The sequence below is a fragment of the Parambassis ranga genome, chromosome 21 (genome assembly GCF_900634625.1).
Source record: "Parambassis ranga chromosome 21, fParRan2.1, whole genome shotgun sequence".
NCBI lineage: Eukaryota > Metazoa > Chordata > Actinopteri > Ambassidae > Parambassis > Parambassis ranga.
In genome coordinates this window covers 10,045,394-10,065,948 of record NC_041041.1, presented here as the reverse complement: position 1 = coordinate 10,065,948, position 20,555 = coordinate 10,045,394, and the positions used below count along the sequence as shown (strand labels likewise).

At 44.3% G+C, this 20,555-nt stretch overlaps 1 protein-coding gene across 1 annotated transcript; it reads left to right on the top strand.

The window, feature by feature from the left end:
- Positions 1 to 540: 540 nt before the first annotated feature.
- LOC114426523 (uncharacterized) lies at positions 541 to 8,351 on the top strand. Its single transcript, XM_028393994.1, has 7 exons — positions 541 to 1,853; positions 2,102 to 2,175; positions 2,395 to 2,623; positions 4,026 to 6,004; positions 6,153 to 6,368; positions 7,088 to 7,228; positions 7,417 to 8,351. The coding sequence occupies exons 1-6, from the start codon at positions 1,511 to 1,513 to the stop codon at positions 7,190 to 7,192; spliced, it is 2,946 nt and encodes a 981-aa protein (XP_028249795.1). The 5' UTR covers positions 541 to 1,510; the 3' UTR covers positions 7,193 to 7,228; positions 7,417 to 8,351.
- Positions 8,352 to 20,555: the final 12,204 nt, after the last annotated feature.

The window sequence follows — 20,555 nt, the reverse complement described above, 5'->3', positions numbered from 1 at the left end:
TTGGCTTCAATAAAATAGGCTATAAATATACAGCAGTAAGTGATCATATGATTATTTTACAATCAAACAAAACTTTATTTTTTAATTATTATTTTGTTTTTAACTGAAATTCAATATTTTTTTTTAAATTAAAAACTACATTGTGCAAACTGACCCAAAACAGTCATGTAACTGTTAAAGTATTATATTTGCATCTGACATTGAGATAATAGTGACAGCTGTCGTTTTTAACGTAAATACAGTAATGGTGTTTATTTTAGCTGAACAATGTCGGGTTGTATTGCGAGATAAATGTTTTACGACCTTCACATGATAGTATTTGTGTCAAATAAGCGTATAAATCCACTGGGTGTATCATGTTTAACTTGACTGAGCAGCAAGTGAAGCATACTTGTATACTTACACCGTGAACGAACAACCTACCATGCTGTGAAGGGACAAAAAGTAGCTTGAGTGGCAGCTCCGTCAGCCAATCAGAATCAGTGTTTCGGAGGCTCTTTAAAGCTTCTGCTAATGGCCTTTGTGTGAAGGCGGGGAGGAGTTGGCTCGGTTAGGCTGCTGATTAGCAACAAACAGAAGGTTACGAGTTTGAAATTTTGAAGTATTTGAGCTTTAGAGGGGCTTTGAGACGACGAGAGCGGGCTGAACTATGTCGGGTGTTTAGCTGGAGCTTGTTGGCTAGCTTTTAAGGAGGACCCGGCGGTGGTTAGCAACGTTTGGCGCTGTTCAATGGATACAACCTCGCTTTTAGGTCGTTCGAAGTGGCGATGCTGAGCTGATAGCTGCGTCATCATGTTGCTTCCGACTCGAGTTGGCAATAAGAAATCTCAAGTTAACGCCAGAGGTGAGGCTGCCCGCCGTCATCCAGCCCTGGAGGCCACTCCCGTCCCCTGAAATAGATGGAAGACGGACTGCCGGTGAATGGTTGGCGGTGAAGCCTGTGTACGTGGTCGTTGTTGTGGCGACTTTACATCACTTGTCTCGGCGTTGTTGGCGCGATATTCGCCGGGCTGCATTTATTATCCACACATGGGTGGACAGTGAAAAATTATTGTTGGTGTCGCTTAATCGCAAAATTGGTGTGATATATGACCAAATGTGTTCCTAAACATGAAGTGTTAACACGTATTTATTCTTAAGGATGTTAGCCACAACTGTTTGGATAGTGAGAAGTGACGCTCCAATTGACAGCTAGGATACAAAGCTGGACCATCCAATGAAATGCTGCTGATCCCCATCTGACTTCCTCCTTCTGTTGAAGGGAAAACTTGCTTAATTAAGCCATAATGAGAGAAATTACTAATAATTTTTCCGTGGTTGTCCGTTAGGTGACGTTAGACTGTTAGAAGCGTGTTTGTTGGGTGTGCTGTCATCACATCCACGTGGACTTTGCCTCTGACCGGGTGGGCAAAGTTAAGCTCCCCGCTGTGGCACTCACATCTGTTGACGAGCCAAAGGAGGATACTTAAAACAAACTCTCACTACAAAACCTGTTTTAAAAACCGTTAAAATGGCTGGCGACTGCACCCACATCAACGCTCATTACTCCAACTCGGAGACGTTTTGTCCCTCCAAACCCTGGGCTGATGGAGAGCAGCCCGGTGAGATGAACGATGCTGTGGGGAACTCTGCAGGGCGTGGACTCTCTGCATGCTGGTCGCCACTCTTTGAGGTAATAGACGGGCTGTTGTACCGCAAGAAGCTGGAGAGGGGCTACATCAACTACCGGGAGGTTTTGAATGAGGAGAGAAGACATGAGGCTATCACGGCCTTCCACCGGCGACGACCCGGCCAGCACCACCTCTCCCTGGAAGAGACTTATAAATGCGTGGCTGAGAACTACTGGTGGGAGGGTATGAACATCAGTTTGACTTTTACCTGAGACTTGCATGTGACCAGTCTGAAATGCTCCATCTTATCATTTACTGTTGTTGATTCAATCAGAGAGCAGTTAACTGGAATGATATGTGCTGTGATTTTACTGGTATTTAGGGCAAATGCTAATTCTACAAGTGTTGAAAGTGTTTTTGACACCTTTCAAAGTTGTACCAGAATCTCCACTGGTGCTTTAAAAATGTTGCACATCTTTTTTTCTTCACAGGGATGTATTTCCAGATCAGAGACTTTGTTCTCACCTGCCCAGAGTGCCAAAGTACACGTGTCAAAAAATCAGAGGTGAGGCTAGAAGTGGTTGGCATCCCCTCTTTCCTCTTTACAAACTTCAAGCTCCTTTCTGTTAAGTTTAGTTGGTGTGTTATTCTGCTTTCTCACACATTTTAATTAACACTTTTTCGCTTGTTCTCACTTGTCTTCTGGAAGTGCTCTCACATGTTATATTCCTATAACCTCCTATAATTCTCCTTTTTCTCTTGTCTTGTTGCCTGTGCCCCACAGGGGCTGGTTGGTAGGAGATGTGTCACAAAGACGATGGCGTCACACAGCGCTGACATGCTGAGTAAGCTGAGGAGTCAGCGGGAGGCGGGTCTGTTCTGTGACATTACGCTACGGACAAGCGGGCGATCCTTCTCGGCCCACAGGGCTGTCCTGGCAGCTGTCAGCGATCACTTTCAGGAAATCTTCACGGAAATGGACTCAAACATGAAAGCTGACGTAGATCTCACTGGTAAGATCTGACACCTAGAGGCCAGTCTGACCTCAAACATGGATGCTTGAACTGTGTTTTAGATTAGTGGTTGAATGCGGATCTAAATGCTGCACCTTCCCCTCACATGAGCCAGTCTAGTCCCACAGAAAACTATCCATTTATGTGCTAGTGTTTCTATTAAATTTCTAAGACAGAAGTTTAAGTATAAAGGTCAGGAGAAGTTAGTAACTTTGTTTATTGCATATGACTCTCTGTCTGACTCTCTGACCTGAATCTCTGGAGTCTTTGATGCTGTTAAGTCCACCTCAGTGGTAACGGAGCTTTAACAACACAACAAATGTAGCAACTTAATGTAACGTTTCAGGTTGACAGGTTGGTGGCATTTCCCTCTTTTTGCAGGAACTGTTGATCAGCATTTCCTGTTAACTGGGGTGTCTCCTAGCCTCACACTGGCTGCCTTCCAAATCACATACTTCCACTTTTGTACATAATGCTGCACGAGTGTAAAAGTACACTCTGACAGTTTGCCCTTAAACTTTGCATCTCTTGCTCTCACAATTTGAAAAATTTCAACTGACCATCATCAGTCCATCAACCAGCAGTTTGTTTCATATTTGCAATAGTGTCTTTGTGCGCCACAGCACCTTCATAGTGCTCTGATTCTTTATGTGAACACTCTCAACATTTATAGTTGAAAATCTAAAGGATAGGTCTTCTTAAAAACTTTATTATCAATAATCTGTCCTTGCTACTTGTAGCATTAATGACCAAACAACAGATGACGACACACTGTTTTTGGTTGGTTGCAAAACTGCATCTGACAATTAATGTAGACATACAACAAATCTGTGAGAACCTAGCACCATCAGATGTTGGGTAGTACAGTGTTGTCCACACTGTTGCTGTAATGCTCTGTAAATAAACTTCCAGGCCAGGACAGTGGAGGTATTCTTTTCCCTTAGCCTAGCATCTTCATGTGATACATCTGTCAGAGACTGATGACTTCTTGAATGCAGAAATTTAGTGAATTTGAAGGCACATGGCAAATTCCTGACTTGAGTTGACAAAGTCTATTTGTATTTATTCCTCAGTGACTCTGTTGCTCAACTGTGGGTTTTTTCAGTGTAGAAAGCCTGGGTTGGAGAATCCTTGCACTACATTGGGACGCAGCAGTCGTCTGTCACTTCATTAACTTAAGTCTTTGATGTGTGTCTTCAGATGGAACCTGAAGTGTCCATGATTAAAGCAGTTGTTATAATGTCTTGTTGTCTCCACTGTCATGTTTACACTTTGCTCTCATTCATAGTGCTGTCTCTGATCTTCTGTTTACTCTCAGCTGCTTTCATCTCCCCTCATTTCACTCACTGATTGACCAGGGTTCAGCATATCTAATTAAAGGCTTCTTCCCTCCTCCTCTTAGGTTTCAGTGAGGAAAGCCTTCTGTCTCTGCTGGATTTCTCCTACTCCTCCACTTTGTGTGTTCGCCAGGATGACCTACCTGAAGTCATCGCCATGGCCCGCCACCTGGGCATGTGGCCTGCAGTGGAAGCCTGCTCTGCTCTGATCAAAGAGCAGGAACAGCAGCTCCATCCAAGCAAGGGTTTTATGTCGGCATGCCATGAGCGTCATCACTATCTGAGGGAAAGAAAAAAGGTTTTGGGATTAGAAGAAAACATGACCAATAGCTTCAGTCTAACACTGAATGCATCGGATGAATCTTTAGAAGGAAGTCCTCGGTGTAATTTGCGCAGAATGCCAAAATCCCAAAGCCATAACGGCCTCCCTCTGAGTCCGTCGCACAGGATGAAGCTCATGGACTTCAAATCCCCTTCTTCCAAAAAGGCCACTACACCTCGACAAGCCATAGCCACTGCACAGAACTATTCACCCATATCCCCATCAAACACCCGTCTTCTCCGTTCCACACCTGGAGCTGCTAAGGAGGTTCAGAAATATTTGCCCAAGCCAGAGACCCCTCGAAGAAACAGAAAATCTCACGCTATCACTCAGCTCTCCACTACTTCCAGATCGAGGTCCAGCCCTGTGTGCAGCCCAGTTAGGGTGAAACAGGAAGTAGAGGAGGTTGGAGAGGATGAGGAAGATTATGCTAGAGCACAGGAGAAGTACAAGCTGATGAATGTTCTGGGGTTACAGAGAACTGCTCTTCTCCCCAGACCTGAAGATCTGATTGGTTGGAGACAAAAGAAACGACTACGGAAGCTGAAGGCCAACAATTATTCACTTACCAAGCGGCGGAAACCCCGCCCACCATCCCAAGGACAGCCATTTGGGGAGGTTGCACTGGCGTTTCCTCTCTGTAACACAGTTAACACTCACCTCTTCAACAAGTCTGTAAAAACCAAGCCTGTGAGTCCAGTCAGCCCAGAGAAGATCAGAGCTAAGAGACCAAAAACTGCCAAGCAGCATGTCCCCCCCAGTGACAGGAGCATGCGGAGTAAAGGAGTGTTACCAGACATGTTTCAGCCTGCATCCAGGCCTCCCTTCGGTGGGAGGCAACTCCGGCGGTCTGTGAGGAGAGGCGAAAGTCCCCACCCTCATGCTCATCCGCCTTTACGACGCAGCACTAACAAGACTCTTACGAGAAACACAGTCAGGATCAAATCAGAGCCAGCTGAATACTCTATCTCAGGTCTCCCACTGTCATCAAATAACCGATTTGCCCATTCTTCTTGCAAAGTTCCACAGAGGTTACAGGCCAGGAACATGATCACTGCAGAGATGGTCAAAACACTGCGGTACAACAGCAGCCGACCAGCATCAAAGACCAAACTCAGGCGGGGCTCCACAAGAGAGGTGGAGAAGACAAAATGTAAGCCCAGAGAGGAGGGCCAGAAGGTTGGCAGCCAGGGTCGGAGGGGCATCATGGACACTAGACCAAAAATGAAGGACTTTGAACCTATGGGGCTCCAGTTTTCAGAGCATTCACCTCCACCGTCTATCTACAACCACCCCTTGTACAAAGTCATTAAAGAGGAACCAGCAGACCCTGTGCCAGTCACTGAACCTTTTCCTGATCCTACTTCCCCAGACCTGGGCAAACGCCAGAGCAAGCCCCCGATCAAGTTACTGGATTCAGGCTTTCTGTTCAGCTTCTGTCGGCCAGCAGGGGGGCCCATGGCAAGTCTAAAGAAAGAGGAGGAGAGCGTAGATATCTGCTTAACGCGTTCTGTATCACAACTTGGTGAGCAGTTTAAACCAGAAGAGTCATCCCCCCACCGGACGCTGAGAGCGAGAGGGCCCCCCATTCTGCCAGTGGTAAAGAAAGAAAGGGAGGAAAGGAGAGTTTGCCAGGGCAAGGCTCAGAGAGCCCAGCCAAACACCAGAAACACTACTCTGCTACTGGCCAAACATGCTGGGTCAACACCAATCGTGCCAAAGGTAGATAAGTGGGCAGAGGAAGATTTTATTCTACATTTAATGTTGCACAGTTTTATTTGGTGTCTTTCTTGATCTATAAAAAGCAGTAACATAAAGCAAATTCTATGATCTATCTGTCACTTTCTTTTTCTTCCTATCATATCACCAGCGACAAGCTAAGCTCCTCACCCTGAACAACAGGAGCTGTGTGTTGGATGCCATACACCGCACACGACTAAAGCAGCTCAGAGGACCTCGTAGTCAAGCTCCCAAAGTCCTAAAGTCAGCCCATGCCTGTCTGCAGTGTTCAGCCACTTACAATGATTGTGATGCTCTAATTATGCATCGCCTCAGGCACATTGAGGGAAAGCACTGGCCATGTCCGGTAAGCATAACTGTAACAACTAAAACAACATGCATGTCTGACCATGATATGAATTCTCAAACATTATACCAGCCAAAGTGAAATATGTGGTACGCTTCACTTCATTTAATTTGCCTCTCCTGCAAACTAAACACACGGAACACACATGAAGATGTTTCCTTCACACTGTGTCTGATTCTGTTTGAATGTAGCCACTTTTGTACTAGACAGAAAAGCAGTAACATGTAGTCTTTGTCAGCATTCAGTCCAAGGGCAAATTACTCTGGAGTATTTATTGGAGGTAGCAGAAACAGATGACACCCCGGTGAGGGACAATTGTGTCTTTTTCAGTTCAAGGCTATGATCTACATCAATCATTGGCTGCATGAGAAACCATGGATACATGGGCCATTTATACCATTTGGCATATTCATTTAGCTGTTAGCGACCCTCAGATTAATAGGAGTTGATGTGGTGGTATAAAAGAAAGAAGTGGTGGCATTCGTAAATATTAGTCATACTTTGTAATGATAATTTTTTTGCCATGCAGGCTTATTTAATAAAGACACCTAAAGCTGTAAATATGAGATGATGACTAACACAGTGATTGATTGAAATGTTTTACTGCTGCTCATTGGTTGCCATAGAGATAAACTGGAGCACCATAGCATACAAGTCGATCCCTTTATAGTGATGTCTGTGCTGTTAACGCTTTGTCTGACCCTCACTTTGATTTCTAGCTCTGCAGCAAGACGTTCTTCCTACTGAGGAACGTGAGGAGCCACATCCGCACCCATGACCCCAAGTTGTACAAATGCCGGAGCTGCATCATGGCTGGTTCCTGAGGCAGCCTGAAGGCCTGCTAAAGCACAGATACTAAGGTTGGTGATTGTCATCAGCTTTTGAAGGTAGCTACACATCATTCATCTTATGTGATGCTTTCTAATGGTGAAGCCTTTGCTCCCCTATCAATCCACTACAGTACAGTGTGATTGCATGCATCCAATAGCTGTATTGATTTACTTTACAGAGCCTGGTTTGTTTCTTAACACTTGTGTGTCTTTTCCAGGATGAAGGCTGTCAGTGTGCAACACCACCTGAAGCCAGAGGCACATGATTGATCAGCAGCTTGTACATAATGTATCTGTCTCTCACACACAAGCACAACAGCCTGTGGAAAGAAATGATTACTCTCAATTCTAATGGTTGCTGATCTTATTTAAATAACCAAACCATGATGGCTGTTGCATAGATACAGAAGGCTAAACTTGAACATTACACTCAGGGGGCGGGGGGAATGTGATGCCACGGTATATAGTTGTGTACAAAATGAAATGTAAAGTGATTGTTTTAACTCTCACTGCTACTTATTGTCATCTTTATTTTTATATGTATAGATGATTTTTGAGTGCACTTATATCATAGCTAATGTCGTAAACCTAAGAAGTGGTAATGAAATTGAAGGGTCAGCAGGAATACTTGAACTGATGCAAGTGCTGGAGGGCATACTTGAAGTCGGAGGGCAGGGTGCGTTCAGAGGGGGTCAGTCCTTTGGGTGTGTCAGTGAGTCCTTTGTCCTTTTGGTGTTCGAACTTTTAAACGCCTTGAATATTCTCTCCCTCCTTTCATATTGTTCTGCTGCTCCACATGTTGGGGATTTGACTCTGGTGACACTGCTGCATGTGTATCTGCAGGCTGTTTGTAGTCCACTGTCTTTTTCTAAGGCTGCCAATTTAAAAAAAAAAAAAAAAGAAAAGGGAAACTTGTCTTGTTTGTAATGTGAATTTCCTAAATATTAATCAACACGGTCGTGTCCTCTTCTTCCCTTTTAATCCAAGACAAGATGCTTTGTCTTGTCATACTTTAAAATCTGCTCCTACTGAGTAAATGCAATGTGTGCACATACAGAGGTGTTTATGTTTCACAAATTGATTTTAGAAAGAAATGAACTGTCTCTTGCTGTCTGTCAAAAGACTGAATAAATTTTTGCCTTTTATATCCTCTCTTTGTTGTTTAAGTTACACATACTTTGGAAATTTTTTCAAATGAAGACCGGTAACGTTAACGCGGATCCTTTATATTGAGGATTTATGGATGTTGCAGCTCTGTACAGATGTGTACAGAGGCAGTTATGTTTCATTTCTTGAACAAAATATTTAAGCACTGCCTTAAAGGAATTTCTTCCAGCTTGGCACTAAAATCCACTTAAATGGAAGTTCCTCTGTTAGATCACCTCACATTGGTTTTGCTGGTGTACAGCTTCATTTTACTTGTCCTGGTTCTCCGTCTTCAGTACTTTACCTTTGTGTGTAGTTGGAGTTTTAACGGCAATTCTCAAAACAGAAACGGCACAAAAGTTATTTTCATAGTTAATACTTTTTGGTGACAGCAAATTAGATCAATGGCAGATTTCTTTAATCCACTGCAAAAACATTTACATGCAGAAATCTAGTTTTGTTTCCAGCCTGTTTGTTAGATCTGCTGTTCAGCCTTCATGCAGACAGCAGGAGGTCGAGGAGTCCATGATCCATGAGGAATGAGGAAGAGCTTTAGACATGAATCACTTTTGTTTTGCATCTTTCCTGACTGACTCATCTGCAGTAAAAGTGGAGGTCCTCAGATTTATATACATGTTAAAAGCACATTTTATGGTAAAAGATAAAATCTCTACAGTGTTCTGCTTTCTCAATAAATTTTATGCACTGTTGTGCATACAATTTATTGAATATCTGAAATTCCGCTGTGCAGTTTCAGATATTCATGAGAGACATCAACACTTTTCTCTATAAAAAAAATTACTTTGACTAGAAGCTACATTTGCTGTGTGAAGCTGGTATTAACATGTGTGTACTTTTTTCTTACAGCAAAGAAACCTTAAACTTCAAATGTTTAATAATAAAATCAATGTAACCTAAGTTTTAATAAGTGAATAAAAAGAATGATTCAAAAAATCTTTATAAACATGGAAATATATAATTTAATTTATAATCTTAAAACCTGTATTGAGTCCCCCATTCCCCACTTTTGTTTTGGTATAAAAGGACAGTTAAATCAAATATTTTATTTATTTTCACGACATAACTGAAAATTGTCTTCATAATTCTGGCATGCTCAAATTTTGTAAAGAGCATCTGTTTAAGATAATTTAGGGACATTTTAAGTTATATTGCTGACATCACTGCATTCTTAAGTTCTGTGAATGTGTTATAAATTAAGGTTAAAATGTTTTTTTTCTGAAAATGTATTTGCAACTGCACATTTTTATCAACTTGTACACTATAAATCTAGATGGATGGAACAGCCCTATACACCTAAGGGGAAAACACACGTTTAGGTAAACTGTCCCTTTATATACATAAACTGCACATTTTTTGACATGTTACAATTTTATTTTTAATTTAGCTCTAAACAGAGGGGGAGGGATGAGGCATCAGCTCTCACCTGTTTACAACTCTGTCCTTTCATCCCTTCCTAGCAGACTTCACTCCCACTCAAACTCTAACAATGGGCCGTCAACTAGCAACTAGTGAGGCAACAGCTCTCAGCCGTTCACAACCCTGTCTCTTCATCCCACAGTTTCTGGTCATTAACTGGCCATTAACCAACTATAGGGATCTTAGTCATGTGAGCTCCTGCAAGATCCACCCACAGAGGTCCTGAACACATAAAACTCAGATTCCCAACCAAAAAAGTAGCAAAACTGAAGAAGCCACTTGGGAGAGTGGCGAAACATCTTCAAAAAACAATCCTTGAGTCCAGTTGCCTCGATTTAAACTCTTGGAAATTTAGCTTAAAATTAACTCACTGTTGCTTCATTACAATGTCAGTACCCAAAGCTGACACTAGGTGACATCCTACACTAGTGGATAACAATGGCTGCCTGATAACAATAAGACCATACAATGCAAAATGGTTCCAGCAATATCAACCTCTTACCTTTGGAAACCTCCAGACCCCCCTGAACATGTCTGAATGTGAAAGGAGGGGGTAAAAAATGGAAGGTTGTGATTATTTAGTGTGCAAAAAAAAAACCCTTTTATGACTTTTTGATGGGCATTAAAATACTTAATTAACTCCATGTCTAACATTTAATTATTTGTAAAAGCATTAATGATAAAAAAAAAAACGTGAGGGGGAAAAAGGTTAATGAATGTGATGTGAGCACTCTTAACTCTCAAAGGTCAACTGTTTGTGAGTTGTGAGTGGCTCTGAATAAGCTGGCCTTGATTGCAGAACACAAAGGTGATGTTACACATGTAGCACTGCTCGTGCTTAATGAAGACTCGCACTAATAACAGCTTGTTGGTGTTTGCGTTAATTAAGAAAAAAAAGGGCTTGAGGGAGGAAGAGTAGTAACCACCCCGCAGTTCCATTAGCCTCAGTCGTATCTGTTGCAGCTTATTATAGAGTAAACACTCTCAGTGCTTTCACACTGCAGCATTATTCGGGGGGCCTGGGTGTACTTTTTCAGACTCATAACCAACAGGGCTTACTTGGGTTACCCTTGCCCCACCAAGCGACTGCATATGTAGGCTTATGTGAGTTTAGGGAGCCATGGAGAGTACGCCCAGGAACAGCTGACAATTTATGCTAGTGGGGCCCCCACATTCTCAGAGAGAGGAGGGGGGGAGGGGGGGAGAAGACAGGAGGGAGAAAAAGAAGAAGAAGGGGGGGGGGGTCTAAAAGGGTGAGGATGGGTGAGAGCAAAGCAGACATGGGATGATAGGGGTAAGAGAGAGAGAGAGGAAAAAAAACAGAGAGAGAGAGAGAGAGGGAAAGGGAGGCTGTCTTGTTTGTAGCTTGTCAGCAATTGCTTGAGACAAGCTTCCCCTCCATGTGTGAAAGCTACTTGGCAGGAATGCTTGGGCTGTACCAAGTGCAGCTAGGCGAGAGGGGGGTTCCACTAGAGGAACAGACCCGGATTGAGGAGCTAGTGTGTGGCTGAAGTAATCCTTAGGCAGTGTCGGCTCTTTGATGTTGTATCTTTGTGTGTGTGTGTGTGGAAAGAGAGACAGAGAGCGAGAGAAGGGAGGGAGGGAGCTGTGTGTGTGTGTGGGTGTGAATGGGGCTGGAGAGAGCGTTCTGTATGGATATGTGCTCTCTCTCTCTCCCAGCACCAACAAAAGAGAGGGAATGAGACACCCCCCTCCTTTCTCTCTCTCTCTCTCTCTCAAGAGAAAGAAAGCCAAAAAAAGGAAAAGAAGATGATGAAACCTGAAGTGGTCCTGCAGTGTGAATTGTATGTGTGTACGTACACACAGATGTTCGTGTGTGTGTGTGCACGCCAGCTTCTCCAATTTAATCTGTTTACTAACAATCTGTGTGAGTCCTGTTTGTGTGTGTTTCCTGTCTTGTCTGTGGGTGGGTGTCTGCATGCAAGTGTGCATTTCAGTGTGTTATGTGTTTTCTCCCCAGTAGGGGCTGTTATTGTCTTAAGATTGTGTGTGTGTGTGTGTGTGTGTGCATGTGTGCGAGGTCAATCTCCAGTAGCCTGTTGCTTTCTGCTTCTGACTGCTCTCTCCACAACAGGAGGAATGCAGAGCGAGATGGATTCCTGCAGGATTCCTCTTCATTATTCCTGCTGCTGAACAAACACACACACATGAAGACACACTAGCTCACACAAAAGGAATATCCTAAACTGACTCCCAACGTCGAGAAGTTTGTTTCATTTCTCCCAAAAACTTGAATCTGCCTACTGTCGGCAGTCTTAGAGTTTTACTTCTAAGACTGTGTGTGTGTGTGTGTGTGTAAGCGAGTGTGTGTGGAAAAGCAGTAAAGTTTGAGAACGTCCAGTCAGCAGCAACAGCAGCAAGCTACCGGAGAGCAGTGTCCTCTGTGTTACACAAGGAACTGAAAGCTCCTCTCATCCCTCCTCACCCCCGCTCATCATCTGTTTCCAGGGCCTGTGGTTAAACGGAGAGAGAGAGAGAGAGAGAGAGAGAGGGGGGGAGAGGGAGAAAGAAAGAGTGAGAGAGGCCAAGAAACGGGAGGCAATTTTAAATGAATTAGGCCGTGAATAATTTTCAGGATGTCAAAATGTATTGGGGTGAAGGCGTTTATGTAATTGGAGCACTTGGTTCACTGGTATACAGCTTAAGAGAGGAAATTCTTTATTAGGACTGGAACTCAACACACGCATGCAAACCGTAATGAAAACACACACACACACACAAACTCATGGACTTCATTTGGGCACATATGCACACACCTACGCCAACACCTGAGTGATGTGGTTGATGCACTCGGCTGTGCTGACCTCATTTACATGTCCTCCTGAGGAGGTGTACTGTACAGAACGGAGGGGACGAGGCAGAGAGAGGAGAAGAGAAGGAGAGGGGAAGGTGAGGAGGAGGAGGAATTTAGGGAAAGAAGAGTTAAGGAGAAGGGGGGAAACGAAAATAGTAATAGGAGATATATTTGGAAAAGAAGAGGGAGACGAGTAAGAGGAAATGAAAGGAGAAGGGGAGAAAATGAGAGTAGAGAGGAAAAAAGAAGGAGGAGGAAAGAGAAACTGACAGCAGGAGGAGAATGATGAGGAGAAGAAGAAAGGAGAACGGTGGAAATGGTAAATGTAAAGAGAAGGAGGGATGAGAAGAATTGAAAGGTAAACAAAGCAAGAGTAGAGGAGAGAAAAAAAGACTTCAGAAATGGAGGCAGAGAAGTGGAGAGGTGATGATGAAGAAGAAAAGTGGCGCAATGTAAAATGAAGTGGCTGAGGATGGAAATAAGTGCAAGAGGTTAAAATAAAGGGGGAGGAAAGGCTAAAGGAAGGGGAGGGAAGGATGAGGAAATAAGGGAGGGGAAGGAGGAAGCGATGGGTGGGTATTTGGGGAGGAGAAAAAGAAGGGGTGAAAAAGGGTAGATGAAAGCGAGGGAAAGTTGAAAGGTAAAAGGGGCGGAGAAATGAATGAAGACTGTGGCTGAGGAAGGCAGGCAGGGAGGGAGGGAGGGAGGGAGGCTGGTAGAGGAGGGAGAGAGGGAGTGAGGGAAGGGAGGAGGGGTGATCTCTGGGGTTTGAAGCACATTAGTATTCATGGGGAAGAGAAGGCCACAGACAGCAGAGAAACAGAGGGACCAGACCGAGAGCAGCGCACACAAACATAAATACACATCTCTGAGCATACGTGCCCACACACACATCGCTTATGTATTATGTGGCTACAGAGGGCCTGATACCCACACAAACACTCTGCTAAAAGGCAGACGAGACTTATTGCACTTCCATCTTGTCTAATATGTGGATGCAGGCCCTGAAAATCCTCCCTGGAGATGTTTTAGCGGTTGAGGCCACTGAAACCACACGCACACCCCTGCTGGCCTCGGATCGAATCCCGCCTCAGAAGCACCTCTCTGGTGTTTTCACCTGCTTCACATCCCTTTTCTGTTCCTCCCTCCTTCTCCGTCAATAAAAAAAGCAGAAGATACCTGAGGGCTGTATAGATGACGTCAAAAAGTGGACCTGTATGCCAAAGAGAGGGGAGAAGGAGTGCAGGTGATTCATTTCGCTGTGGGAGCGAAGGGCTGGGCTGAGCTCAGGGGAAGAAAAAAAAAAAGATTCCTATCGTGTTGGAGGCCACTTGCAAAACACCTCTGATGGTGGCAGGAGGAGAGCAGAGAGAGAGAGAGAGAGAGAGAGAGAGAGAGAGGGAAGGAAGGAAGGGGAGGAAGAAGCAGCAACACTCTCTGGGTGTTCTATTCTTAGTCTCTCTCTCCTCAGACTGCATGTGTGTGTGTGCGTGTGTGTGCAAGCATGTGTGGGCGGGCAGGTGGTGTACAGCTGACAGTTGATTTGCTGTGACACCAGACACACTGGCTGCCTTGGACTCCCATGGCCTAGATATCAGAGTCTTCTGGAAGCCCCACTCTCTCTCTCTCACACACACACACACACACACGCAAGCGCACACAACAAGCACACACACTTAATCACATGCACACACTCATCTGTGTCACTTTCTCTCTCTCTCTTTCAGACCTACATATCATTTTCTGATTGGCAAGCAGGTGGTCTCTTCTGAATGTCCTTAAGGGTTCAGGAGGTAGGAAAAAATGGAGGAGGAAAAGAGTAATTGTGAGCTGGGACAGATATATATATATATATATATATATATATATAAAATATATATATATATATACAGAGAGATATATAGACAGAGAGAGAAGCGAAGGAGTGATAAAGTGCAAGAAGCTGATAGATCGAGAGAGATGGAGTGAGAGGAAAGACGAGAGTGAGATCCCATCATGTAAACAGACTGCAAGCGCCGCATAGAGATGGAGGAGGCTGTTGCCATGGCGGCAGAGGCTGCATCCTTTTGTTAAAGATGTCACTCAGGGGGAATCAGGGCTAATGAGGAAGGACTTTGCGCCTGCGTATGTGTGTGTGTGTGTATGTCAGTGTTTAGTGTATCTGAGCAACACGGCCTGCTGGTATTCTTGGTGGTATAATGGCTTCACTTGAAAAGTAGGAAGGATGATAGCTGAAAATAGAGAAAATTAAAAATGGAAGAAGAGAGATGGAGTCAGGCAGGGGTTACATGGTCTGTGTAGAGAAATGTCAATGTCATTGGTGAGAAGGGCATGAGGTAGATGTGTGTGTGTGTGTCAGGCTAACTCCATTGAGAATTAGGCAAAAGATGTGAGTGTGTGTGTGTGGTTTGGTGTGGCGCTGAGCTGCGTAGGTGGTTTGTACTCTGTGCTCTTCATCTTGCTGCAAATTAGTGAAGAATCAAAGGGAAACAGGTTTCATTTAATCCTAGCCTCTCTGTCTCTCTCTCTCTTTCTTTTTCCTCTCTTTCGCTCTCTTGTCTCTCTGTCCTCTGCAAACAGCCTTGAGCCTCCCACAGAGTGAATGCAGACATCTGCCTGCACTTTCTCTCTCTCTCTCTCTCTCTTTCTCTCTCTCTCTCTCTCTTTTCTGTCTTAGAACCAACACACAAACACACTCACACACACATATACGGAGCATTTGTTTCGCTGTCAGCACCATCATCAAAGAGAGTGAGAGAGGTCTTTGCACCATTCTCTCCATTCTACTCCGTTTCCCTCTCCTCACTCCCCCCTTTTTTCCTTCTGTTCCCTATACCACCCCCCTCTTTTTTCCCTGATCTTCCTCCCCCCCCCCCTACTCTTCCTCTGCCTTTATAGACAGGGATAAATAATTTGATCTGGAGGGTTTTGAAATTCCACCACTCTGAGAGGCGTGACGTTAATCTTTTATTATCTGCTCTCTCATTCTTCCTCTCCCCTTTTCTTTTCCATTCCTTTTTCCTCCTTATCTCTCTACCAGACCCTCCCACCCACCCCCTCCACCCCTCCAGCCCGTCCTTGCAGTATTCTAATGATTCATATTTCACATCCACTGCCTTTTCATTTAGCCTGTCTACACCGCTTCAGGGACAGCTACTCACGATCTTAATTGACTGAGGAGATAGAGGGGCTGGGTAGGTGGTGGCGGAGGTGTAGAGCCACCATCCAACCCCCTTTTGCTTCCACCTCCACAAACAAATATGTGACACGGAAGAAGATGCAGCATCCCACAGCACATTCAAAACACATCAATGCACAGGCAGGCATGCAGATTTGTGGTAATTAAGCTGTCGATTTTTTTTTCTAGGGTCAAGGGAGTGACGAAGGAGAGCGGAGCAGAAATGATGATGTGAAGGAAAGGATGCAAAGATGAGGAGAAATGTGAGGACTCTCTCCCTCCCCTTTCTCACCTCTCTCTCTCTCTCTCTCTCTCTGTGTATCCCCCCACCCACCCATCCCCAACCCATCTCTCTGTCTGTCTGTGCCTCTCTTTGATCTCAGCCTCTGTCCCACACTGCATATTAAGATGCCCGGGCCCCTGTTTGGTATTCTGAGGCGGGCACCAAGATGCCAGTCTCCATATCCTCTCCTCGCTTCTCTCTGAAAGAGAGCAAAAACCCCTCTGTCTGTCTCAAGATGCTTATCCCGCTAAATGGGTCTGAAATAGCTGGAGAACAGGGCGGGGGAGCGGCGGCGGCAGTGGTGGTGGTGGTGGTGATGGCAGGAGAGAGAGAGAGAGAGAGAGAGAGAGAGGGGGGAAGTATTAGACACACCACAGACGGGTGATGGTGGTGGGGAGGAGTGAGAAGGGAAGCAAGGGTAAGGGAAAAAGAAGCAGAGTGATGGGGCTGATTTTAGCTGAGAGGATAATTAAACGCTATTATCACAATGGGCCAGTAATACAGCCAGCCTGTACACGGAGAAGCCAGCCCTCCCATGTTTGCTTCACTAAAAGGAGGGAGGGAAGAATGAGGGAGGGAGAGGAGGGCACAGATTAATAGGCGGAGGAAGAGCAGTGAGAGAGCGAGAGAGAAAGAGAGAGAGAGACAGACGGCAAAATAGGCAAACAGAATTAGAACCAGAGAGAATGAGTGGGAGAGTTTAGCGTGGGGTGATTGCTCAGTGTTTGGGATTAGCAAGACTAGCTCTCTCCCTCCCTCTCCCTCTCTCTCTCTTATTCTTTCTCTCTATGTATATATATGTATGTATCTCCCTCTTTCTTTCTGTCTCTCCCTCTCCTTCTATAAGCCCTGGGGATGGCACAGCTTTAGTTAAACTGCTCTATTAAACGGCGCCTGCTGAGAAAATCAAATTATAACTTCCTTTAATCAGCGAGTATCAGTGGCCCACACAGGAGCAGCCAGCTCTGACAGCACACACAGAGAGAGGGGGGAGAGAGAGAGAGGGAGAGAGAGAGAGAAGGAGACTGTGACTGGAGACCTGAGGGAGGCCGATATGAACCTGTCTCCCGTCTGCTTCGGTTCCCATGGCAACAAGATAGAGTGAGGGGGAATATGGGTTGTGGAATGTCTGCATCTATCGTTTCCTCTCGGTAAGCATTCATACACAAAGATAGGAGAGGGGGGAGAGAAGTGAGTCAGGGTGTTTGGGTGATGTTTGGAAGTAGGTACACACATACACACACACACACACACACACTACTACCACAACTACTGCCATCTTTGTCTGCCACATCTATGTCTGACCTGAGCATTGGTATAAAACAACAAAGTGAAAACAGTCCATTATAAGGTACTTATGAGGTTTCAGATTAAAGGTACAGTTCACCCCAAAATCCTCTGACCTGACATCCATTAATTTGGTGTTTTGTGGATTTCTACCTACCTTAAATGTAACAGAAGTACAAAACGGTACTTTTGGTGCTCGAAACATGCTGACATCAGAAGGGGTTGCAGCTGATTTTTCGGCGAACTGCTCCTTTAAGATTTCACAAATACAATAACGCATCTTTACCAAGTGGTTTCCAATGTTTTGGGCTTGTGACCTGTTTACTTGCTGTCCTCTTGTCACAATTCCAAATGATTACATTTATATAGTTAAATCGTTTTTCCAATTACATGATTACGTTTGCGCTGACAAAGGTAATTGCTGCCTGGATTATGTTCACAGGCGACATTCTTTGACTAAATGAAGCACTGCATTTATTTTTTTTTCTACAGTGGTTTTAGGCAACAAAAGCACTTTGGTTAAGGTGGGGGAAAGCTCTTAGTTTCTTTTAAAAACAACCACAGTGTGTCTCATGATTCCACTCACATCATGGGGCCTTTTTTATATATATATTAAACCACAGCATTAGCTTTCACCAGGTGCTGTTAGTGCTCAAACATGAAGCGGTTTCATCTGCTGCAGCTCCAAAACACAAATAAAATATCACATCAGTGTATCTCTTGATCCTCTTTCTCTTTTGGATTCGCTCCACGGAGCTACAAATCTCATATGTATGTATCAGAAATGTCCCCACCTGACAGGTGATGTGGATAATTATTAAGACACACATGTGTTTCTGGTTGATATGTTTTGTTTAGTAAGATAATGAATAAAAATCACTTCTCCACATTGAAAAAGACAGTTTAGACCGAAGGTGCTAAATCTACGACTACATGAAGGTGGATGTTGTTGGTTTTCTCACAGAGTTTTTAGGAAAAAGTTATTGATATCACACTTTAAGTTTCTCTAAAAGTAACTGTATCACTTTTCTCCTTCTATCTTAGGCCACATACTTATAAATCACCCCTCTGGACTCGAGCTGGGTTCCTGTTGTCACCGTAAAGGCCTCCGCCATATAAACATAATCGACTCTTGCAGTCATAAATCCTTCTCGTTAGGAGGCGATGTAATCACTCTCGCCTCTGATTAGTCATTAACAGTCCAGTTAGTGAAATGGTGAGATGCAGGTGGGTGGGCAACTGCTTCCATCTCCAGGGTCTGCCTCCATTCGTTAATGATCAGTTAATTAACATTGTTTCAGTCCTTCAGCGTGTTTACACTCACCTGCCGTGGGGGGGGGGGAGTCAGAAAACACTGCTGCAGGGGACAGTAAACACAAACAGGCAGAGCAGGGAGAAGACAATCGGTTTGGAGTGATGTTAAAATTGAACACTTGTAAAATAATTCTGTCCAAAAGATGGAATAGGGAAGAATGCAACAGTGTGAGGAAATGAGAGGAGCAGCCGGTGCAGGAGGAGAATCAGACCAGATTCCACCAAGAAGCAGCATCTCAGTGCATCAGCCATCATTAGGGGATCTGTGAAGCAGTGCTTGTCTCTGTTACTCATAGCAACACTGCATACCATGATAATAGGCTGACTGATGATTGGTCAGGCCGCCACACTCCAGTAAGTGACCTCACTGCTGTGCAAGTGAGCTCACTGTCTCAGTATTTTGATAACCCAGTCGGTTCTTCTCAGCCCTGCCACCAAATAAACCTGTTAATGAGTGAACCCAAATACAAGCGGCTCCTCCTGCTGCGGGCCAACACGGGAGCCCCAAGGATACGCAAACCCAGCTGCTGATCTTAGACCAGCTGTGATCTGTTTTCTGTGTGTGTGTGTGTGTGTGTGTTAGTATTCTGCATGTTAATCTGTCACGGTTACTGTCTTTATTCATAAAACGTAATGCAACCACTTCATTCTCTCTGTCCACTGTGCGTCTCTCAGCCTAACGCTGTTTATTGAAGTCTTAAATAATGCAGATGGTAATATGATAAGTGAACAGTCAATGTTGGGTGTCCTGCCTAAACACACACACACAGATGATGTCTGCGTGCACCCCCCCACGCACGCAGACAGACGGACACACAGCTGTTCTCCTGTTGTTCTAACGTGGATTCTGTTCTCCTGCTTCCAAAGTATTCTGAGTTAGTCATGCCAGAGAGATGCGGCATTAGTAGAGCCAGAACATCGACCTGAAGAGCTCTGCTAGTGTGCATGTCTAATGCAACCCAGTCTGGGAATACTGCCAGTCTACTGTTACTCCACCAGTGGGGTTTATCATACACACACACACACACACACATGCACACACCCACACACTTATACATACACACAGAGGGAGTGTAGGGGTGTGTGAGAGAGAGACAGAGCTTTGTGGTGTGTGTCACTGATCTCTGCTAGCATGCACAAACATGTCCGACGTAGCCATGGCCTGCTTGTCAAAAGTCACAAATATGCAGCACTCATCCCACAATTTTGTGGCCTCCGCACAGTGTGTCATCGCTCAGTGTTCATAGCTGCAGCTCTGCAGCCATGGGTGCAAAATACAGCGAGGATAAAAAAGGAGAAAGACAAAGGTTCAGTAAATAACTACTCCACATATTCATCAAAAGTAACATTCGGTTAGGTTAAGTAATATCAGCCAACAGCATCCAGAGGCCCACTGTTCTCTCTGTAAGTCATATATTTTGTTAAAATTGTTTTGCAATATTTTTCTTCAATTTTATACATAAATGATTGAGGACGAAAACTCAAATTAACAACAGTTAGCCTGATACACATTCTAATAGCATTTTTAAAAAGTAGAAAGGGTCAACGGTTGATATTTTTTTAAATAATACTTTATAGTGCTTTTAAAATTTTAAAAAGGCATAATTCTGAATATTTTTGTGAAGCCTCAAGTGAAGTTGAAGTCAGAATTATCAGTTTAAAGTCAAACATGTTAACTTAAATCACAAAACACAACACATCTGTACTCTTTATCCTCTGTGATTCTGACACCTTTTTCTGGATACTTTTTTTTTGGGCGTGTGAGCGAGCAGCCCTGTTGATAACTCAGATCTAGTGATACGCCACATCTTAAAAACCTCAGAACACTCCTGATTCTGTCCTTTGTTCATTTAACTGCCGTGTACATGAAAACCAAACCCTCACCCTCCAGCTGCTT

What these genes read in the sequence shown, in the direction of transcription:
- LOC114426523 (XM_028393994.1), top strand. Translation starts at nt 1,511, where the DNA reads ATGGCTGGCGACTGCACCCACATCAACGCTCATTACTCCAACTCGGAG. An exon ending in AGCTGACGTAGATCTCACTG is followed by an intron (nt 2,624 to 4,025) that starts GTAAGATCTGAC and finishes TCCTCCTCTTAG; the next exon opens with GTTTCAGTGAGGAAAGCCTT. An exon ending in GAAAGCACTGGCCATGTCCG is followed by an intron (nt 6,369 to 7,087) that starts GTAAGCATAACT and finishes TTTGATTTCTAG; the next exon opens with CTCTGCAGCAAGACGTTCTT.